Genomic DNA, 20,610 nt, shown 5'->3' with positions numbered 1-20,610 from the left:
TTCCAGGAACTAGGGGATTGAAAAAATTCAACTTTTCAAATAACTCAGAAAGGGAAGCAAATTTGCTTTGGAAAACACTGAGTTCATTGAGTTGCTTTAGTGATGATGGAGACATTGATGCAAAAAATACACATGAAAATTTGGATAAAATAGGGATACCTGGCTGGCTCAGTCATTATAGCATGTGACTCTTGATCTCGGGGTTGTAAGTTCAAGCCCCACATTGGTTGTAGAGATCCCTTAAAAATAAAATCTTTAAAAATTTTGGATAAAATAGCTTTATGAAATAAGAAGGTGGAAATAAGCAGTATTTCTAAACTGATATCTTATTGTGTATGTCTTTTAAATATTTATTTGTAATAAAAGTTTTAAATTAAAGTATATCTTTGACTCTTTTGACTATATCCAGGATCTGCAAACTGTGGCCTGTGGGTCAAATCCTGCCTGCTCAGCTGCCTGTTTCTGTAAATAAAGTTTTATTGGAACACAGTCAAACTTACTTATTTTCATATTATCTATGACTACTTCCACATCCTAAAGGCAGAGTTGAGTAGTTGTGACAGAGTTGAATAGTTGAGGTCTTATGGCCCACAAGACCTAAAATATCTGCCTGGCTCTTTAAAGAAAAGGTTTGCTGACCTCTGATTTATATAATTGGAAAATGATATATTCAAATTTACATATTTAAGATCTTTTAGACTTTTCATTGTATTTGGAGTTTGGTTCTGACAGTGTTCCGGAGTAGGAACAAATACAAAAACCAATGAAATAAAATACAGAATCTGTAAATAGACCTATGCACATGTGGGAACTTAGTATCTGATAGATTGCCATCACGAATAAGTGGAAGAAAGGATGGGCTATTTAATGGTGCTGGGAAAATGCAGTCTCTATATGGAGAAGATTGAAATTAAATTCTTGCATCACATCACATATAAAAATAAACTTCAGATCGATTAAAAACCTAAATGTGAGAGACAAAATTATAAAGCTATTAGAAGAAACTGTAGGATTTTCTTGTGACTGACTTAGGGATTAGTAAGAATTTTTTATATCCAGCCACTGAAACCACAAACCATGAAGGGAGAAATTGATGTATTTGACTACATCAAAATTCAAGATTTCTGTTTAACAAAGGACACCATGTACAAAATTAACAATCAATTGTCAGACCAGGATATTTGTTTTGTTTAACTTATAAATGATTAACATATAGGCTATGTAGGATACTACTGCAAATCAGCAAGGAGAATACAGGAAATCCAACAGAGTATTGGTAAAGAGTGGAGTGAACAGACAGTTCTTTGGAGGGGCAGTCCAATCGGCTGAACTTCATTAGAAGTCAGACAAACATGAACTGGAAAAAAAACCCCACCAAAACACATCAATTCATATCTATTAAAGCTGCAAAAATTTTATAAGTTAAGTAATATCACACATTGGCACAGACAAGAAAGAACTGGAACCTTCAGACCCTTCTTGCAGGGATGCTAACTGGGTTAAGCCACTTGGGAAAGTAGTTTAGAAATACTTAGTGAACTTGAGGATGTATACTATATTCCTGCATATATACCCCAGAGAAAACCATACAGGCTTACCTCAGAGATATAGTGGATTCAGTTCCAGACGACTGCAATAAAGTGAATGTGGAAATATATGAGTCAAATGAAGCTTTTGGTTTCCAAGTGCATATAAAAGTTAGGTGTGCATTATATGGTAGTCTATAGTGTGCAGTAGCATTCTGTCTAAAATAAATGTATATATCTTAATTAAACATACTTTATTGCTAGGAGCGCCTGGGTGGCTCAGTCGGTTGTCTGCCTTCAGCTCGGGTCCTGATCTCAGGGTCCTGGGATGGAGCCCCACATTGGGCTCCCTGCTGGGCGGGGAGTCTGCTTCTCCCTCTGCCTCCCCCCTCTACTCATGCTTTCTCTCTCTTACTCTGTCTCGCAAATAAATAAATAAAATCTAAAAAAAAAAATACTTTATTGCTAAAGAATGCTATATTGTCACTGATTACCGATCACTGTAATATAATAATAATGAAAAAGTTTGAAATATTGTGAGAACTGCCAAAATGACGCCAAAACACGAAGTGAGCAAATGCTGTTGGAGAAATGGCTGATAGACTTGCCCAATGCAGGGTTGCCACAAACCTTCAACTGGTTAAATAGGCAGTATCTGCAAAGTACAATAAAGTGAAGCACAATAAAATGAGGCATGCCTGTATATGGGTTTATAAATATATCATTACAGAAATATGTATAATAATGAATTATAAAGGGCCAACTTAAAAAAATAATGAATAAAATGTGATTTATGTAAACAGAACGCTATACATCCATTAAAATGCATGAACTAGATGCAAAAACCGTAGTGGTTGAAAGCATGGATTCTGGAGCAGCACTGAATTTGGATCTGGCTTTAACGACTTACCATCTGTGTGACCATGAGCAAAATAGTTTTTCTGAAGAATAGGAATAAAAATAGAAATAATAATAATAGTACCTATCTACCTGATATACCATAAACACCATAGGCATTAGCTATAGTTTATCTATTTAGATTTAAATATAAAAAAGTAAAGCTGAATGACAAATACAAGAAGCAGAAATAAGTAAATGGCACAATGCCATTTATGTAAATTGACAAGACTGGTTACCCGATGGAAGAGAAATCACATTGGGGAAGGGAAAATTATTAATTAAAATAGGAGCCAAGTATGGATATGTACTACCAAGCTTATGATCAGTTCTGTTCTGGATACCCAAGGTTTAAAAAAAGTGCAAGAAAGAAAGCAAAAAAGTGTGCATTGCAATCCATTTCAGGTGGAGGCAAGAGCATGTATAAAGTGCAAAGGCCAGTAATGAGATGCAAAATGATGAATCTAAAGGATGAAAGAAAGCCAGAACGGCATTAACAGAATGAGGGTAAAAAAACAGTGCAAAACATGCGCTTGAAGAGGGAATGTATGCCAGAACATTCAGGGCTCTTTGTAGGTCTTCATAAGAAGTGTTTTCTTTTTATTTAAGAGCAATCAGAAGCCAGTAGAGTATTTTAAACAGTGTCTTTTAGGAAAACTCAGTTTTCCTGTAGTGTACAGAACAGATTGAGGGAGAGAAATATGGAAGTGAGTAGCTTCGTTAGGAGACCAGGTGGGCATGGGTGGTAACAAGGCCTATGGTATTCATGGGGGATATAGAGACAAGTGGAAGGATTCAAGACACATATAGGAAGTAAAACTGAAAGGACTTAGTGTTAGATAGATTATGCATGTGAGGTCGAGAGAGAGTTCCAGAACAATTCTAGATTTCAGGCCATGTAATTGAATGGTAGCACCATTTACTGAAATAGGGAACACTTGGAAGGGAATCTGGTTTGTGTAGGAAAATGGTGATTTCAGTTTTACACATACTGAATTTTAGGTGGCATTGAGATTTCCAAATAGAGATGTCGAGTAGGCAATTGAATTTTAAAGCTCAGAGGAGAAGTCTGAGCTGGACTTTTACATTTATAAGTAATTTATAAGTAGGTAGAAATTGAAGCCTTGGATATGGGATAAGACTGCCTAAGAAGACATTATAGAATGAAAAGAGAAGAGGGCCTGAGTCTTGACCTTTAAAGGAGAAAGAAAATGAAAGGCTCCAGATACAGGAAAATGAGGAGAGAATTGTGAAAGCCAAGGGGGCAGTGAACATAGTTGAACATAATTTCAAATATTGTTAGAACTCAGTAAAATAAAAAGTAAAAATTTTGCTCACTAATTTTAGGTACAGGGAGACCACTGATGAACTTTGTGAGAATTAGTAAGTAGACTGGAAACTAGATTAGATTGGTTAAAGAATGGGGTGAGGAAGCAGAGATAGAATTTTGCTTATTTATAAATGGGAAGGGGAGATACATTCTTCTCCGCAAGGAATCTGAATCTCCTGTTTAGCTCCTGAATCTTCCATTCTTTCTTTCTTTCTTTCTTTTTTTTTTTTTTAAGATTTTATTTATTCATTTGAGAGAGAGCGAGACCAGGAGGGAGAGGGAGAGAGAATCTGAAGCAGACTCTGCACTGAGCACAGAGCCCCATGTGGTGTTCGATTCAGGACCTCGAGATCAGGACCTGAACCAAAACAAGTCAGACGCTTAAGCGACTGAGTGACCCAGGCTCCCCTGTAAACCACCACTTCCACGTATAGTAGTTTCTCACTTTATAGGATTGGCAGGATGCATACACAAAATCTCTCTAAATCTTCTCTTGTTATCTCAAACTATTGTCGTTATGTCCTCCCTGGATTGCATCTTCTTTATCTCTTTTCTCCCCACAGCTGGGACCATTGGATCCCATCCTGCAGCCTTACTGCTCCAGTCTCTGGGATTTCTACAGTTCTCTGTAAGAGGGTTTCAAATAGTTCTTTAAATAGTTCTTTGGGATACATGATTCCTAACGTTGCGACTAATATGATGGGCCTTTCTCATGTGTGAAATGGGGCTTCCGCTTCCCTTGAGACACTATTTTAGCACAGTTCACTTCAGTAGACTGCTTTTTTTGTTTCAGCGTGCCTTGGTGATTAGCCTAGTATTCCAGTGCCTCTAGAACTGAATCAAAACCTCGCTGGTCCTAATATTCCTCCTCCTGCCTTCCTTTCTCCCCGCTGGGTTCAGCCATTTCCTGAGAGGAATGTCAGAGATCATAAGTGTATCAACAGGTATACAATAGAAATGTACAAGATACCTCACACATGGAAAAATAATTCTTCTAAATGGTGCAGAGCTCATCTAGGGGTCCACTCAAACTCATGCCTGCTCTGGTACACATTTTATGGGTGGTGGTGCTTGTTTTGTGTTAGCAGAGTGTCCCTTATGGTGGGAGATAATCAGGGAAAAAACAGTGTATTATCTGAAGTTACAGAAAAAGTTAATCAAACTGGCATAACTATTTAAGTGTATTGATATTAGGTGTGAAGAAGGAAGTGTGTGTTTGTAATTAAGTAGATACAACGGACTCACTCATAGTCTATTTTTAATTTACTTACTGACTTTAGGTTAGCATTTGAAAGGAGCTTTTTTTAAAGTCAAGATTTTTGAGGTGTAATTTATTTACAATAAAATTCACCCCTTTGAGGTATGCACTTCAGTGAATTCTGAAGAAACATACAGTTGTATATCTACTACCATAAGGAAGACATAGAACATTTCCTTCACCCCCAAAAGTTCCTTGTGCCCCTTTGTAGTTAATTCGCTTGCTCTGCTCCAGTCCCTAGTGACCATTGGTCTGATTTCTGTCCTCCTAACTTTGCCTTTTCTAGAATGTCATATAAATGAACTCATATTGTATAGAAGTGGGCAAACTATGGCCCATAGGTCAAACATGGCCTACTGGCTGTTTTTGTGTAAGTGGTGAGTTAAGAATGGTTTTTACATTTTAAAATCATAGAAAAAAATTTTTTAATGATAACATTTTGTGACTATAAAAATTACATGAAATTAAAATTTTGTGTTTATAAATAACGTTTTATTGGAATACAGCCATGCTTATTCATTTAACATATTGCCAATGACTGCTTTCTGGTTCACACTTTTTATATCTTATTGAAGAAATACTTGCCTAGCCTATCTAAGAAGTCTTTGTTTAACCTAAGGTCATGATTTCCTTCAGTGTTTTTTTCTAGGAGTTTTATAGTTTTAGTCATTATATTTAGTTCTGTAATCTGTTGATTGTAGTTATATAATACATTGAGTTCATTTTTGTATAAGGTGTAAAGTATGAATTGAGGTTCTTTTTTTTTTTAACACATAGGTTTCCAATTACTTTTTTGGCACATGAATTTCTCACTGCTTAAAACATTATTCTTTCTCCATTAAATTGCCTTGACACCTTTTTTAAAAAAATTAATGACCATTTAAGTGTTGGACCATTTTGGACTCTATTCTATTCCATTGGTGTATGTGTTTATCTTACATTGACTTGATTACTTCTGTCGCTTTTATAATAAGTCTTGAAATCTGGTGGTATGAGTCCTGCAAACTTCTTTTTCAAAATATTTTGCCTGTTGTAGGATTTTTGCTTTTCCACATAAATTTTAGAGGTAGCTTGTCAATTTCCTAAAACAAATCATGCTGAGTTTTTGATTGAGATAACATTGAATTGAGAGATTAATTTGGAAAGAACTGATATCTTAACAATATAGCGTTTCCTCATTGATGAATACAGCATATTTCTCCTGTTTCTTAGATCCCCTTTGATTCTTTTTTTTTAGTATTTTATAGTTCTCACCATAAAAAGCCTGTATATATTTTGTTCAGTTTATACCTGAGTGTTTTCTTTCTTTTGTTTTTTGATGCCTTTGCAGACTACTTTTTAAAATTTTGATTTCCAATTATGCAATGCTAGTATATAAAAATGCAAGTTTTGGGGGTATACTTAGTTTGTATCTTGTGACCTTGCCAAAGCACATTTAGGAGATTTTTTGTAGTTTCTTTGGGATTTTATATATAGATAATTATGCCATCTGCACACAATTTTATTTCTCCCCCTTTCCAGTCTCTATGCTTTTTATTGTTTTAATGCACTGGCTAGGATTTCCAGTTCAATGTTGATTAGGGGTAGTGAGAGAGGACACCTTGCTTTGTTCCTGACTTCAGAGGGAAAGCATTAAATCTTTCACAATACAGTATGATATTAGCTGTTGTCTTTTTTGTTGAAACCCTTATTGCATTCAGGAAGTTTCTATGTATTCCTAGTTTGCTGAGTCAAGTGCTTTCTCATTATATTTTGACATAATTATATGTTTTTTTCTCCTTACTCTGTTAATATGGTGACGTATATTGCTTGAATTTAGAATGTGGAATCAACCTTGCATTCCCAGGATAAGCCGGGTACACCTGTTTGTGATGTATTATTCTTTAACATATTTCTGGATTTGGCTTGATAATGTGTGAGGATTTTTCATCTTCCCATGAGGAATATTGGTCTATAATTTTCCGTTATATTTTTATATGGTTTTGGTATCACAGTAATGCTGGCCTTAGGAAATTAGGATGTGTTCCCTTATTTTCTATTTTCTGGAAGAGATTATGTAAAATTGGTGTTATTTCTTCCTTAAATGTTTGGTGGAAGTCATCAAAAAAGCCAGTGAGAACGGGAGCTTTATTCTAAAGGTTTTAAACTAGGAATTAAATTTCTTTAACACATATGGGACTTGTCAGGCTTTCTGTTTCTTCTTGAGTGTGGTGTGCTAGTTTCAGTCTTTCAAGGAAATAGTCTATTTTATTATAGTCTATTTCTCATGTAAGTTATAGAATTTATGGGCATAAAATTGTTCACAGTTTTCTCTTGTAATCTTTTGCATTTAATTTTGATTAATTGTGGAGTCTGTAGTGATGTTCCCTCTATCATTCTTTCTCTAGGTAATTTTTATTTTCTCTCTTTTTTCCCCCCTCTTGACCATTTTGACTGAGGTTTATTGATTTTATTGATTTTTTTAAAGATTTTATTTATTTATTTGAGGGAGAGAATGAGATAGAGAGCATGAGAGGGGGGAGGGTCAGAGGGAGAAGCAGACTCCCTGCTGAGCAGGGAGCCCGATGCGGGACTTGATCCTGGGACTCCGGGATCATGACCTGAGCCGAAGGCAGTCGCTTAACCAACTGAGCCACCCAGGCGCCCTTATTGATTTTTTTTTTTTAAAGAAGCAGCATTTGGTTTCATTGATTTCTTCTATAATTTAAAAAACTTTTTAAAAATACTTTCTTTGGTTTTAATTTTCTCTCCTTTCTTTGGAAATTGATTTGAGACTGTTTTCTTTTTAATATAAGCATTTATTTTTATGTGTTCCAGGTTTCTATATGATACTTTCAAGAAATATCATACTCCTTCTGCTTAAAGAACTTACTTTAAATTCCTGTGCTTAATGTCTTCTGACAATAAATTCTTTCAACATTTCTTTGCCTGAAAAGTCTTTATTTTGCCTTTATTTTTTATTTTATTTTATTCTGTTATGTTAATCACCATACATTACATCATTAGTTCTTGATGTAGTGTTCCATGATTCATTGTTTGCATATAACAGCAGTGCTCCATGCAGTACGTGCTCTCTTTAATACCCATCACCAGGCTAACCCATCCCCTCACCTCCCTCCCCTCTAGAACACTCAGTTTGTTTCTCAGAGTCCATAGTCTCTCATGGATCGTCTCCCCCTCCAATTTTGCCCCCCCTTCATTTTTCCCTTGCTACTATCTTCTTCTTCTTCTTTTTTTTTTTTAACATATAATGTATTATTTGTTTCAGAGGTACAGGTCTGTGATTCAACAGTCTTACACAATTCACAGCACTCACCGTAGCACATACCCTCCCCAATGTCTATCACCCAGCCACCCCATGCCTCCCACCCCCCACCACACCAGCAACCTTCAGTTTATTTCCTGAGATTAAGAAATCCTCATATCAGTGAGATCATCTGATACATGTCTTTCTCTGATTGACTTATTTCGCTCAGCATAATACCCTCCAGTTCCATCCACATCGTTGCAAATGGCAAGATTTCATTCCTTTTGATGGCTGCATAATATTCCATTGTATATATATATACTACATATTCTTTATCCATTCATCTGTTGATGGACATCTTGGCTCTTTCCACAGTTTGGCTATTGTGGACATTGCTGCTATAAACATGGGGTGCACGTACCCCTTCGGATCCGTACATTTGTATCTTTGGGGTAAATACCCAGTAGTGAAATTGCTGGGTCATATGGTAGCTCTATTTTCAGCTTTTTGAGGAATCTCCATACTGTTTTCCAGAGTGGCTGCACCAGCTTGCATTCCCACCAACAGTGTAGGAGGGGTCCCCTTTCTCCGCATTCTTGCCAACATCTGTCATTTCCTGACTTGTAAATTTTAGTCATTCTGACTGGTGTGAGGTAGTATCTCATTGAGGTTTTGATTTGGATTTCCCTGATGCCAAGTGATGTTGAGCACTTTTTCATGTGTCTGTTGGCCATTTGGATGTCTTCTTTGGAAAAATGTCTGTTCATGTCTTCTGCCCATTTCTTGATTGGATTATTTGTTCTTTGGGTGTTGACTTTGATAAGTTCTTATAGATTTTGGATACTAGCCCTTTATCTGATATGTCATTTGCAAATATCTTCTCCCATTCTGTCGGTTGTCTTTTGGTTTTGTTGACTGTTTCCTTTGCTGTGCAAAAGCTTTTTATCTTGATGAAGTACCAATAGTTCATTTTTGCCCTTGCTTCCCTTGCCTTTGGCGATGTTTCTAGGAAGAAGTTGCTTTGGCTGAGGTCGAAGAGGTTGCTGCCTGTGTTCTCCTTTAGGATTTTGATGGACTCCTGTCTCACGTTGAGGTCTTTCAACCATTTTGAGTCTATTTTTGTGTGTGGTGTAAGGAAATGGTCCAGTTTCATTCTTCTGCATGTTGCTGTCCAATTTTCCCAACACTGTTTGTTGAAGAGACTGTCTTTTTTTCATTGGACAGTCTTTCCTGCTTTGTTGAAGATTAGTTGACCATAGAATTGAGGGTCCATTTCTGGGCTCTCTATTCTGTTCCATTGATCTATATGTCTGTTTTTGTGCCAGTACCATACTGTCTTGATGATTACAGCTTTGTAATAGAGCTTGAAGTCCGGAATTGTGATGCCACCAGCTTTGCTTTTCTTTTTCAACATTTCTCTGGCTATTCGGGGTCTTTTCTGGTTCCATACAAATTTTAGGATTATTTGTTGCATTTCTTTGAAAAAAGTGGATGGTATTTTGATAGGGATTGCATTGAATGTGTAGATTGCTCTAGGTAGCATTGACATCTTCACAATATTTTTTCTTCCAATCCATGAGCATGGAACGTTTTTCCATTTTTTGGTGTCTTCCTCAATTTCTTTCATGAGTATTTTATAGTTTTCTGAGTACAGATCCTTTGCCTCTTTGGTTAGATTTATTCGTAGGTATCTTATGGTTTTGGGTGCAATTGTAAATCAGATTGACTCCTTAAATGCTCTTTCTTCTGTCTTGTTGTTGGTGTATAGGAATGCCACTGATTTCTGTGCATTGATTTTATATCCTGCCACTTTACTGAATTCCTGTATGAGTTCTAGCAGTTTTGGGGTAGAGTCTTTTGGGTTTTCCACATAAAGTATCATATCATCTGCAAAGAGTGAGAGTTTGACTTCTTCTTTGCTGATTCGGATGCCTTTTATTTCTTTTTGTTGTCTAATTGCTGTGGCTAGGACTTCTAATACTATGTTGAATAGCAGTGGTGATAGTGGACATCCCTGCCCTGTTCCTGACCTTAGGGGGGAAGCTCTCAGTTTTTCCCCATTGAGAATGATATTCGCTGTGGGTTTTTCATAGATGGCTTTTATGATATTGAGGTATGTACCCTCTATCCCTATACTCTGAAGAGTTTTGATCAAGAAAGGATGCTGTACTTTGTCAAATGCTTTTACTGCATCTATTGAGAGGATCATATGCTTCTTGTTCTTTTATTAATGTATTGTATCACATTGATTGATTTGCAGATGTTGAACCAACCTTGCAGCCCAGGGATAAATCCCACTTGGTTGTGGTGAAAAATCCTTTTAATGAACTGTTGGATCCTATTGACTAGTATTTTGGTGAAAATTTTTGCTCCATGTTCATCAGGGATATTGGTCTGTAATTCTCCTTTTTGATGGGGTCTTTGTCTGGTTTTGGGATCAAGGTAATGGTGGAGCCTCATAAAATGAGTTTGGAAGTTTTCCTTCCATTTCTATTTTTTGGAACAGTTTCAGAAGAATAGGTATTAATTCTTCTTGAAATGTTTGGTAGAATTCCCCTGGGAAGCCATCTGGCCCTGGGCTCTTGTGTCTTGGGAGATTTTTGATGACTGCTTCAATTTCCTTAGTGGTTATAGGTCTGTTCAGGTTTTCTATTTCTTCCTGGTTCAGTTTTGGTAGTTTATACATCTCTAGGAATGCATCCATTTCTTCCAGATTATCTAATTTGCTGACATATATTTGCGCATAATACGTTCTTATAATTGTTTGTATTTCTTTGGTGTTGGTTGTGATCTCTCCTCTTTCATTCATGATTTTATTTATTTGGGTCATTTCTCTTTTCTTTTTGATAAGTCTGGCCAGGGGTTTTATCAATCTTGTTAATTCTTTCAAAGAACCAGCTCCTAGTTTCGTTGATCTGAGCTTTCTACTGTTCTTTTGGTTTCTATTTCATTGACTTCTGCTCTGATCTTTATTATTTCTCTTTTCTTGCTGGGTTTAGGCTTTCTTTGCTGTTCTTTCTCCAGCTCCTTTAGGTGTAGGGTTATGTTGTGTACTTGAGACCTTTCTTGTTTCTTGAGAAAGGCTTGTATTGCTATATACTTTCCTCTTAGGACCGCCTTTGCTGCGTCCCAAAGGTTTTGAACAGTTGTGTTTTCATTTTCATTTGTTTCCATGAATTTTTAAAATTCTTCTTTAATTTCCTGGTTGACCCATTCATTCTTTTTTTTTTTTTAAAGATTTTATTTATTTATTTGACAGAGAGAGACACAGTGAGAGCAGGAACACAAGCAGGGGGAGTGGGAGAAGGAGAAGCAGGCTTCCTGTGGAGCAGGGAGCCCGATGCAGGACTTGATCCCAGGACCCTGAGATCATGACCTGAGCCGAAGGCAGATGTTTAACGACTGAGCCACCCAGGCGCCCGGCCCATTCATTCTTTAATAGGATGCTCTTTAGCCTCCATGTATTTGAGTTCTTTCCAACTTTCCTCTCGTGATTGAGTTCTAGTTTCAAAGCATTGTGGTACGGAACTATGCAGGGAATGATCCCAATCTTTTGGTACTGGTTGAGACCTGATTTGTGACCTAGGATGTGATCTATTCTGGAGAATGTTCCATGGGCACTAGAGAAGAATGTGTATTCTGTTGCATTGGTATGGAATGTTCTGAATATATCTGTGAAGTCTGTTTGGTCCAGTGTGTCATTTAAAGTCTTTATTTCTTGCTGGTCTTTTGCTTAGATGATCTGTCCATTTCAGTGAGGGAGGTGTTAAAGTCCCCCACTATTATTGTATTGTTGTCAATGTGTTTCTTTGCTTTTGTTATTAATTGCCTTATATAATTGGCTGCTCCCATGTTAGGGGCATAGATATTTACAATTGTTAGATCTTCTTGTTGGATAGACCCTTTAAGTAGGATATAGTGTCCTTCCTCATCTCTTATTACAGTCTTTGGTTTAAAATCTAATTTGTCTGAGATAAGGATTGCCACCCCAGCTTTCTTTTGGTGTCCATTAGCACGGTAAATGGTTTTCCACCCCCTCACTTTCAATCTGGGGTGTCTTTGGGTCTAAAATGAATCTCTTGCAGACAGCATATCGATGGGTCTTGTTTTTTAATCCAATCTGATAGCCTGTGTCTTTTGATTGGGGCATTTAGCCCATTTACATTCAGGGTAACTATTGAAAGATATGAATTTAGTGCCATTGTATTGCCTATAAGGTGACTGTTACTGTATATTGTCTGTGTTTCTTTCTGGTCTGTGTTGCTTTTAGGCTCTCTCTTTGCTTAGAGGACCCCTTTCAATATTTCTTGCAGGGCTGGTTTCATGTTTGCAAATTCCTTTAGTTTTTGTTTGTCCTGGAAGCTTTTTATCTCTCCTTCTATTTTCAATGACAGCCTAGCTGGATATAGTATTCTTGGCTGCATATTTTTCTCACTTAGTGCTCTGAATATATCCTGCCAGTCCTTTCTGGCCTGCCAGGTCTCTGTGGCTAGGTCTGTTGCCAATCTAATGTTTCTACTATTGTAGGTTACAGATCTCTTCTCCTGAGCTGCTTTCAGGATTTTCTCTTTGTCTGTGAGACTCGTAAGTTTTACTATTAGATGTCGGGGTGTTGACCTATTTTTATTGATTTTGAGAGGGGTTGTCTGTGCCTCCTGGATTTTGATGCCTGTTTCCTTCCCCAAATTAGGGAAGTTCTCTGCTATAATTTGCTCCAATATACCTTCTGCCCCTCTCTCTCTTTCTTCTTCTGGGATCCCAATTATTCTAATGTTGTTTCGTCTTACGGTATTGCTTATCTCTTGAATTCTGCCCTCATGATCCAGTAGTTGTTTATCTCTCTTTTTCTCAGCTTCTTTATTTTCCATCATTTGGTCTTTTATATCACTAATTCTCTCTTCTGCCTCATTTATCCTAGCAGTTAGAGCCAAAAGATTTTATGAAAGGAATTAATAAGATGTTGGTTGAAAAAAGAAAAGAGAAATTAAAAGAAAAAAAAAGGGAGAGAATGTGATCAGGCAGGAGACTAGAACAAAGCCATACACTACAGATTTAGGGTATATTTTGGTCTGTTAGAATAAACTGTATCCCAAAATTTTAAAGAGAGAACAACTTATATATATATACCAAAAATAAGGTTAACTACTATGAAGGGATAGACTATGACTCTAAAAATGAAAAATAAAAAAGATTTTATTTTATAATAAAATAAATAATAAAATATTTTATAATAAAATAAAAAATAAAAAAGATTTTAAAAAAGGGATTAAGATGTTGGTTGAAAAAGGGAAAAAGAAAAATTCAAAAAAGAAAGAAATAAAAAGAACAAAAAGAAAATTTAAAAAATTACCTTTAAAAGACTAAAGAATCAGGGGGAAAAAAGCCATGAATTCTATGTGCTGTATTCCCCTAGCACTGGCGTTCTGCTGTTCTCATTGATCGGTAAACTTGGCCTTGGCTGGCTGTTCCTGCTGATCTGGGGGAGGGGCCTGTTGCCATGGTTCTCAAGTGTCTTTACCGGAGGCAGAATTGCCCCCCCCTTGTGGGGTGAAAATGGCGGCCTCCCAATTTCCACCCCAGAGGAGCCGAGAACTCAGGGCCCCACTCCTCAGTGAGCCCCTAGAGAAAAGCAGTCAGTCACTCCCGTCTCCCCGGTCTCCAGCCACACTCTATGCTCACCCAGCCTGTGACCGAGCATTTCTATCTTTGGCACACAACCCCGTGTGGAGTCTCCAAACCCAGCAGATCCCTGCGGTGCGCTCTAGTGCCGCTTCTCCCCAGGGGGAGGAAGGGGAGTCTCCCCAGATCTGCCAGTTGTTGGGTCTCTGCTGGAAGAGCAGTGGCCCGACTGTACCGTGGATCACGGTTTAGTGCAACCCCGAGCTGAGAGCCCACTTCTCGGCTCGTCTCTGCAGCCGGCTTCGGCACTCTGATACCTGGGATCTCTGCCGCACTCAGGCACCCCCGGTCTTTCTGTGACCCCGAGGGTCCTGAGACCACACTGTCCCACGAGGGTTCCACCCCCCGCTTAGCCACTGGAGCGACGTCCCTTAGCAGAGCAGACTTCTAAAACTTCTGATTTTGTCCTCCGCTGCTCTATCACTTGCCAGAAGCAGCCAATGGAGGCCCCCTCCCCTGCCGTCTATCCTCCCGAATATCACCTCAGATTCACTTCTCTTCACATCCTACCTTCCAGAAAGTGGTCGCCTTTCTCTTCAGAGAGTTGTTGCTATTCTTTTCTTCAATCTCCTGTTGAGTTCGTAGGTGTTCAGAATGGTTTGATCCCTATCCAGCTGAATTCCTGGGACCAGACGAAATTTAGGTCTCCTACTTCTCTGTCATCTTGCTCCTCCCCCTGCCTTTATTTTTTGAAGCATAATTTCACTGCATATGGGATCTTGGGTTGACAGATTTTTTTTCCGTCAGTACTATATATAGCTATTACTGCAAAGTCTTCTAGCTTCCATGGTTTCTGAAAGATGATCTTCTGTAACTTTTATCATTGGTTCTGTACATATAATGTGTCATTTTCTCTGGCTGCTTTCATAGTTTTCTTTGGTTTTTAGCAGTTTGACTATAATGAGTCTAGGGTGTGTGTATTTGGTGTTTGTTCTACAAAGGCTTCTTTGAGGTTTATGTGTCTGTGATTTGGTCGCTTTCATTAATTTTGGAAAGTTCATGGCCATTATACCTTCAAATATTTCCTCTGTTCTGTTTTCTCCTTTTGGGACTCTGATTTCACATGTTAGATCAATTTAGCTCTTGGATGCTCTGTTTTTTTTCTTTCCTTCTCCAATTCTTTTTTGTTTGTTTGGATATTTTTTATTGACTTATTTCAAGTTTACTAATCTTTTCCTTAGTTCTTTCAAGCATATCCATTAGCCCATCAAAGAAATTCTTCATCTCTGATGCCATGTTTTCTATTTCCAGCATTTTCAGATGACTCTTACACTTCCCATCTTTCTGCTTTGGTACCCCATCTGTTCATGCCTGTTGTCCCCCTTTTTCTATAAATCTTTTACCTTAATAATTATAATCATTTTCAAGTCAGTCTGATAATTCTGATAATTCCATTATCCTTGTCATCTCTGAATCTAATTATGTTAATTATTTTCTCTCTCAACAATGGGTTCTTTATTCCTTGCTATTTTCCCCTGAGTATGGTGGCTTTGAATTGTATTTATGCCTTAAAGTGGGCATGCCTTTTCTGTCAGAATGTTAGTGTTGGAAATTAAATTATCGTCAGGTCAGAAGTTCAGATAGGTTTGGATTTTGTTTTTGCCATCATTATCTTTAGTGCATCACAGTCTTCAAATTCCTCCAGATTCCTCCAGTGGGCTACTGCTGCATTGTATTTAGGATGGATGCAGGAGTATCAGAAGTTTTTTCCAGTGTTTTGCTACCCCGTCAGCCATTTCCATTTACTTACTCCACAGGGGGCATCTCTCCATATGGTCTTGCCCCTTCCCCAGCAGTAGTCTATTGATGCTTATTTCTTGATTCTAGATTTGTGGCAGGGGCAAGGTGTTTTGTTGTTTTCCTGCCCTTCATCTTTGTCGGGACCTGTCCATCTGGGCCTCATGGATGAGGTTTGCTCAGAGTTCTTAGGGCCTTCTTCCCATAGAAGTAAATCTGCCTTGTATCTCTGATAGGTTTGGGATGGGAATTTCCATCCCTTCCCTAGTTATGAAAGGCCTTTGATTTGAGCTAAGGATGTTGGCTGAAGATGGTTTCCTGTCCCTCTTTCATGGGTAGAGGTTGTTTTTCCATTTAACCTTTTCCCTAGCTGCAGTGGATCTTTGCCTTTGCCCTGGGGATGACAGAGTTTCCTTCTTCTCCCTATGGTTTATAGCTTTGACATTTTTAGGAGAGATAGTCTGGGGAATGTGCCTGTACCCCAGCAACCACTAGTTACTCTTTTACACCTACACATGTGTACCCCAAAGAATTATTCTTATGCCTTGCTCCCTATCTTCCTCATAAGTAACCAGTAGAGGCCTGCAGAAAAGTGCTGTGAGTGAATGTGAACTTTCCTTGCACCTGGGCCTCTAGCTATTCCAAACTGTCATGTTAGCCCACACTTGGCCTTTTACAATTTGTCAAAATTTTAACTGATTTCCTCTTACCTGCTTGAATGGTGGCCCCTCTTTCTCCTTCTCTTCTGCCCTGCCAATGGTGAAACAGTGTATTTCGTTTCTCTTTGGAGGGGCTTGCTGTTCTTTGGAGTTCAGATTATTATTTGTTTGCCTTATATCCTCAACTCTCTGATGGGCTCAAGAAAAGTTATGATTTTGTAGATTAGTTAGCCTTTTAGCATTTTTAGGTTGGGAGTGACATTATTTACAGTTTTGTAAGTCCTAAGCAGAGTTAATTATAGTTTTAAAACATTTTTAAATTTCCTTTATGAAGATAGTGGGGGTGAAAAATTTTATCAGTATTTATTTTTAAAGAGTAAATAATACCTCTTTCCAGGCAACTTTTTTCTCATTTTTTTGGTTTGTTTTTAAGATAAAAATTGGCCTTACTTTTATTTGTACAGCCTTATTTGCTAGGCTCCTAATATTTCTCAGTGTTTTTAAAGCCAACTAATATCCAGACTGTAAGCAGATTTAAACAATTAGTGAAAGCACTCATCCAGTGTTTTCCCCTCTGTTTGGATTCTTAAGATCACTCCAACTGAGAGTTGTCTCAATGATTTGAAGTTCATAGATTTTGGCTGTACTGTGTAAGTCAAATCAGCTCAGTCTATTTCTGAGCTAAACCTTTGAAAAATAATATTTTAAATATTTTAGGGCATATTATTGAAATATGTTACAAATGGTAGATAGAAATTACAATTATAACTCAAAGAGATATCTCTATTAACATGTATTAATTGGCCCTTAAATTACCATGTATATCAGAGGGCAGAACTAGTTGTAACACTCTTGTAATGTGCCATGTAGGATGTTATTCTATAATCAGAAAATTAAATTTTTATTCTTTATGCTCATTTTATGAATTTTTTGGATATAAAATTGTGTATAGATTGTTGTAATTATTATTTTTTTGAGACCATCAGGAAATCAAATTTTTCTTATCTATTTTCTCTGCAGAAAACTTCATCAGCAGTTTGAAATGTACAAGGAGCAGGTGAAGAAGATGGGAGAAGAATCACAACAGCAGCAAGAACAGAAGGGTGATGCCCCAACCTGTGGTATTTGCCACAAAACAAAATTTGCTGATGGATGTGGCCATAACTGTTCATATTGCCAAACAAAGTTCTGTGCTCGTTGTGGAGGTCGAGTGTCATTACGTTCAAACAAGGTACAGAATGAAAACTACACATAATTCAGTTATAACTAAGCTTATAATACAGTTAAGCTAATTGTGAATAAAATAAAGCAGACAATTGAAATTAATATTCAGGTTAACCAATGAACAAAAAAACCTATAGTGTCCTCATTTTAGATAAGAAATTTTTAATTTTTCCTTTCAGTTAAAGAGATTTGTCTATTGTTTATGTCTTTTAGCTAATGATTTTGTTTAGAATCATAGGATCTTAAACTTTCAAAGATGATGAAGATAATGTAGAGATCAATTGGTCTAACTCCTTTATTTCACAGATGCAGAAAACTCCGATTCAGGGAGAATTAAGGTCATTCTTAAAGTCACACAACTGATTAATGTTAGAGCAGTGACATTGCTTTTTCCATTACTATACATAATTTTATAACTTTGTAGATCTACCTGTCCTTTGATCCCTGTTTTCTTTCCTTTCAAAGAGGCTCTTCCCAGCTTATAGAGTCTATGTTTTATAATTTTATAGCTTTTGAAGCTACATTACCCTTTATTTTTGTTTTAACATTAATGAAATAAACATTAGACTATGGAATTTAAAGAAATGTTAAGGAAATGTTTTATACTAGATTTTTGTAGTTTATCCATCCACTTTAGGGAATATGTTAATGCTGCCCAAGGAATGCTTTGCTGAAATAAGCAAAAATAGTTATTATGTTTTTCTCAGTAAGTTCTTTAGAATTTGCATTTATCTCCTCCCTAGTATTTCATCACTTAATTCTTTACTTAGGCAGCTTTAAAATAGGAAGCTGATGTTTGTACATACATTACTTAGACATAATTATGGGGATTTGTTCTCCTGTGTGATTTCATGTCTCCATTTTCTCACCGTTTCCTGTTTCTCATTGTTTTGTTTTGCCCAGAATAAATAATTTCCCATTTTTACCTCTAGTCTTTCCCCCTGGTTTACCTGATTATTTTTCTTTTCCTCGACTAGTTACATTGGCTAGAAACTCCAGCACAGTTCTGAATAGAAATGGTGAGAGCACACTCCCTGTTTTGTTCTTGATCTTAGGGAGGAAGCATTCAGTCCTTCTCTATTAGATATTATATTAGCTGTCAGCTTTTCATAGATGCTATCTATTCCTAATTTGCTGAGAGATTTTTTTGGTTTATTTGTTTGTTTTTACATCAGGAATATGTGATGGAAATTGTCAAATGCTTTCCCTCCGTCTATTGAAATTAATCATGTTTTTTCTTTGCCTGTTAATGTAGTAATGAACTACATTGGTTGATTTTGAAATGCTAAACCAACTATATTCCCCTGGACACATCCCATTTGCTTAAGATGGATTAACCCTTTTATGTAATAATGAGTTTGATTTATTAAAGTTTTGTATATAACTTTTGCTTCATGAGTGTTAGTGTCTGTAGTTTTCTTTTCTTGAAATGTGTTTCTTTGATTTTGGTATCACAGTAATGCTGGCCTGATAAAATAAATTGGGAAGTATTTCCCTCTCTTCAGTGTTTTAGAAAAGTTTCTGTAGGATTGGTATTATTTATCCTTTAATGTTTTGTAGATTTTACCAGGGAAGCCGTCTGGGCATGCTGTTTAATTTTTGGGAAGGTTTTAAAGTACAGTTTCAATTTCTTTTAATAGGTATAGAATTGTTCCAGTCATTTATTTTTTTCTTGAATGAGCTTTGGTGTTTTTCAAGGAATTTCTCCAGATCCTCATAATTTGTCAAATTTATTGGCATAAACCTATTCACAGTATTCCATTATTATTCTTTAATACCTGTAGATTCTGTAGTGATGCTACCTTTTTCATTTCTGATATTGGTAATTTGCATCTTCTCTCTTTTTTCCTGCTTAATTTGGCTAGAAATATATCAATTTTAATGATCTTCTCAAATAATGAGTTTTTTGTTCCATTGGTTTTCTGTTGTTGATTTCATCTTTGATCTTTATTATTTCTTTAATTCTGCTGATTTGGGGTTTAATTTTCTCTTTTTCTGGTTCCTTAAGGTGGGAGCTGAGGTCTTTGCTTTGAGATGTCTCTTCTTTTCTAATATAGGCATTACATGCTGTCAGTTTCCCCTAAGTACTTCTTTGGTGACATCCCCCAAATTCTGATATGTTATCTTTCATTTTCATTCAGTTTAAAATACTTTCAGGTTTTCCTTTTCTTCTTTGACGCATGAATAATTTAGAAGTATGTTGTTTATTTTCCACATATTTAGGGAGTTTCCAGAGATCTTGATGGTAATGATTTTTAATTTAATTCTGTTGTGGTCCCAGACATACTTTGAATACCTTGAATCCTTTGAAATGTATTCATACTTATTTTATGATTAGTACATGGTTTATTTTGTTAAATGTCTGTGTATACTTGAAAAGGATATATATTCTTTAATTTTTTTTTTTTAAGATTTTACTTATTCATTTGAAGAGAGAGAGACAAAGAGAGCACAAGCAGGGGGGAGAGGCAGAGGGAGAGAGAGAAGCAGACTCCCCACTGAGCTGGGAGCCTGACTCGGGGCTCGATCCCAGGACCTGGAGATCATGACCTGAGCCAAAGGCAGATGCTTAACGATCTGAGCCACCCAGGTGCTCCTTCTTTAATTTTTTGATGGAGTGTTTTTAAATGTCCTTTAAGTCAAGTTGGTTAATAGAGTTATTCAAGTCTAGTATATCCTTTTTGATCTTTTGCTTATTTATTTTATCAATTATTTAAGAGAAGGATATTGAAATATACAACATACTTGAATTAGTCTGTTTCCTTTTGCAGTTCTATGTATTTTTGTTTTTGTTTTATGTATTTTATTAAGTTCTGTTTTTAAATGCATAAACATTTAGAATTATTCAGTTCCTATTAATAAATTGATCACTTTATAATCATAAAATGGCTTCCTTTATTCCTGGTAATATTCTTTGCTCTGAAATCCACTTTGTCTAATCTTAATAAAGCTACTCTAACTTTCTTTAATAGATAGTATTAACATGGTTTACATTTTTCTCTTTTACTTTAGACTAATTTGTGTCTTCATATTTAAAGTATTTTTCTTATAGG

The 20,610-nt window shown here is 36.6% G+C and overlaps 1 protein-coding gene across 2 annotated transcripts in view; it reads left to right on the top strand.

The window, feature by feature from the left end:
• The window catches only part of RIMS2 (regulating synaptic membrane exocytosis 2), a 581,950-nt gene that overhangs the window by 99,836 nt on the left and 461,504 nt on the right, over nucleotides 1-20,610 (top strand). For both annotated transcript variants that reach the window (XM_064588000.1, XM_064588001.1), the window contains exon 4: nucleotides 17,354-17,564. In XM_064588000.1, coding sequence (XP_064444070.1) covers nucleotides 17,354-17,564 — 211 coding nt within the window. The remainder of the gene's footprint in view (nucleotides 1-17,353; nucleotides 17,565-20,610) is intronic.

The sequence above is a fragment of the Mirounga angustirostris genome, unplaced genomic scaffold, assembly GCF_029215605.1.
Source record: "Mirounga angustirostris isolate CCGP_5_RB_7025 unplaced genomic scaffold, mMirAng1.0.hap1 SCAF_4, whole genome shotgun sequence".
Lineage (NCBI taxonomy): Eukaryota > Metazoa > Chordata > Mammalia > Carnivora > Phocidae > Mirounga > Mirounga angustirostris.
The sequence above is the reverse complement of the archived record's forward strand: the minus strand, read 5'-3'. Positions and strand labels throughout refer to the sequence as shown.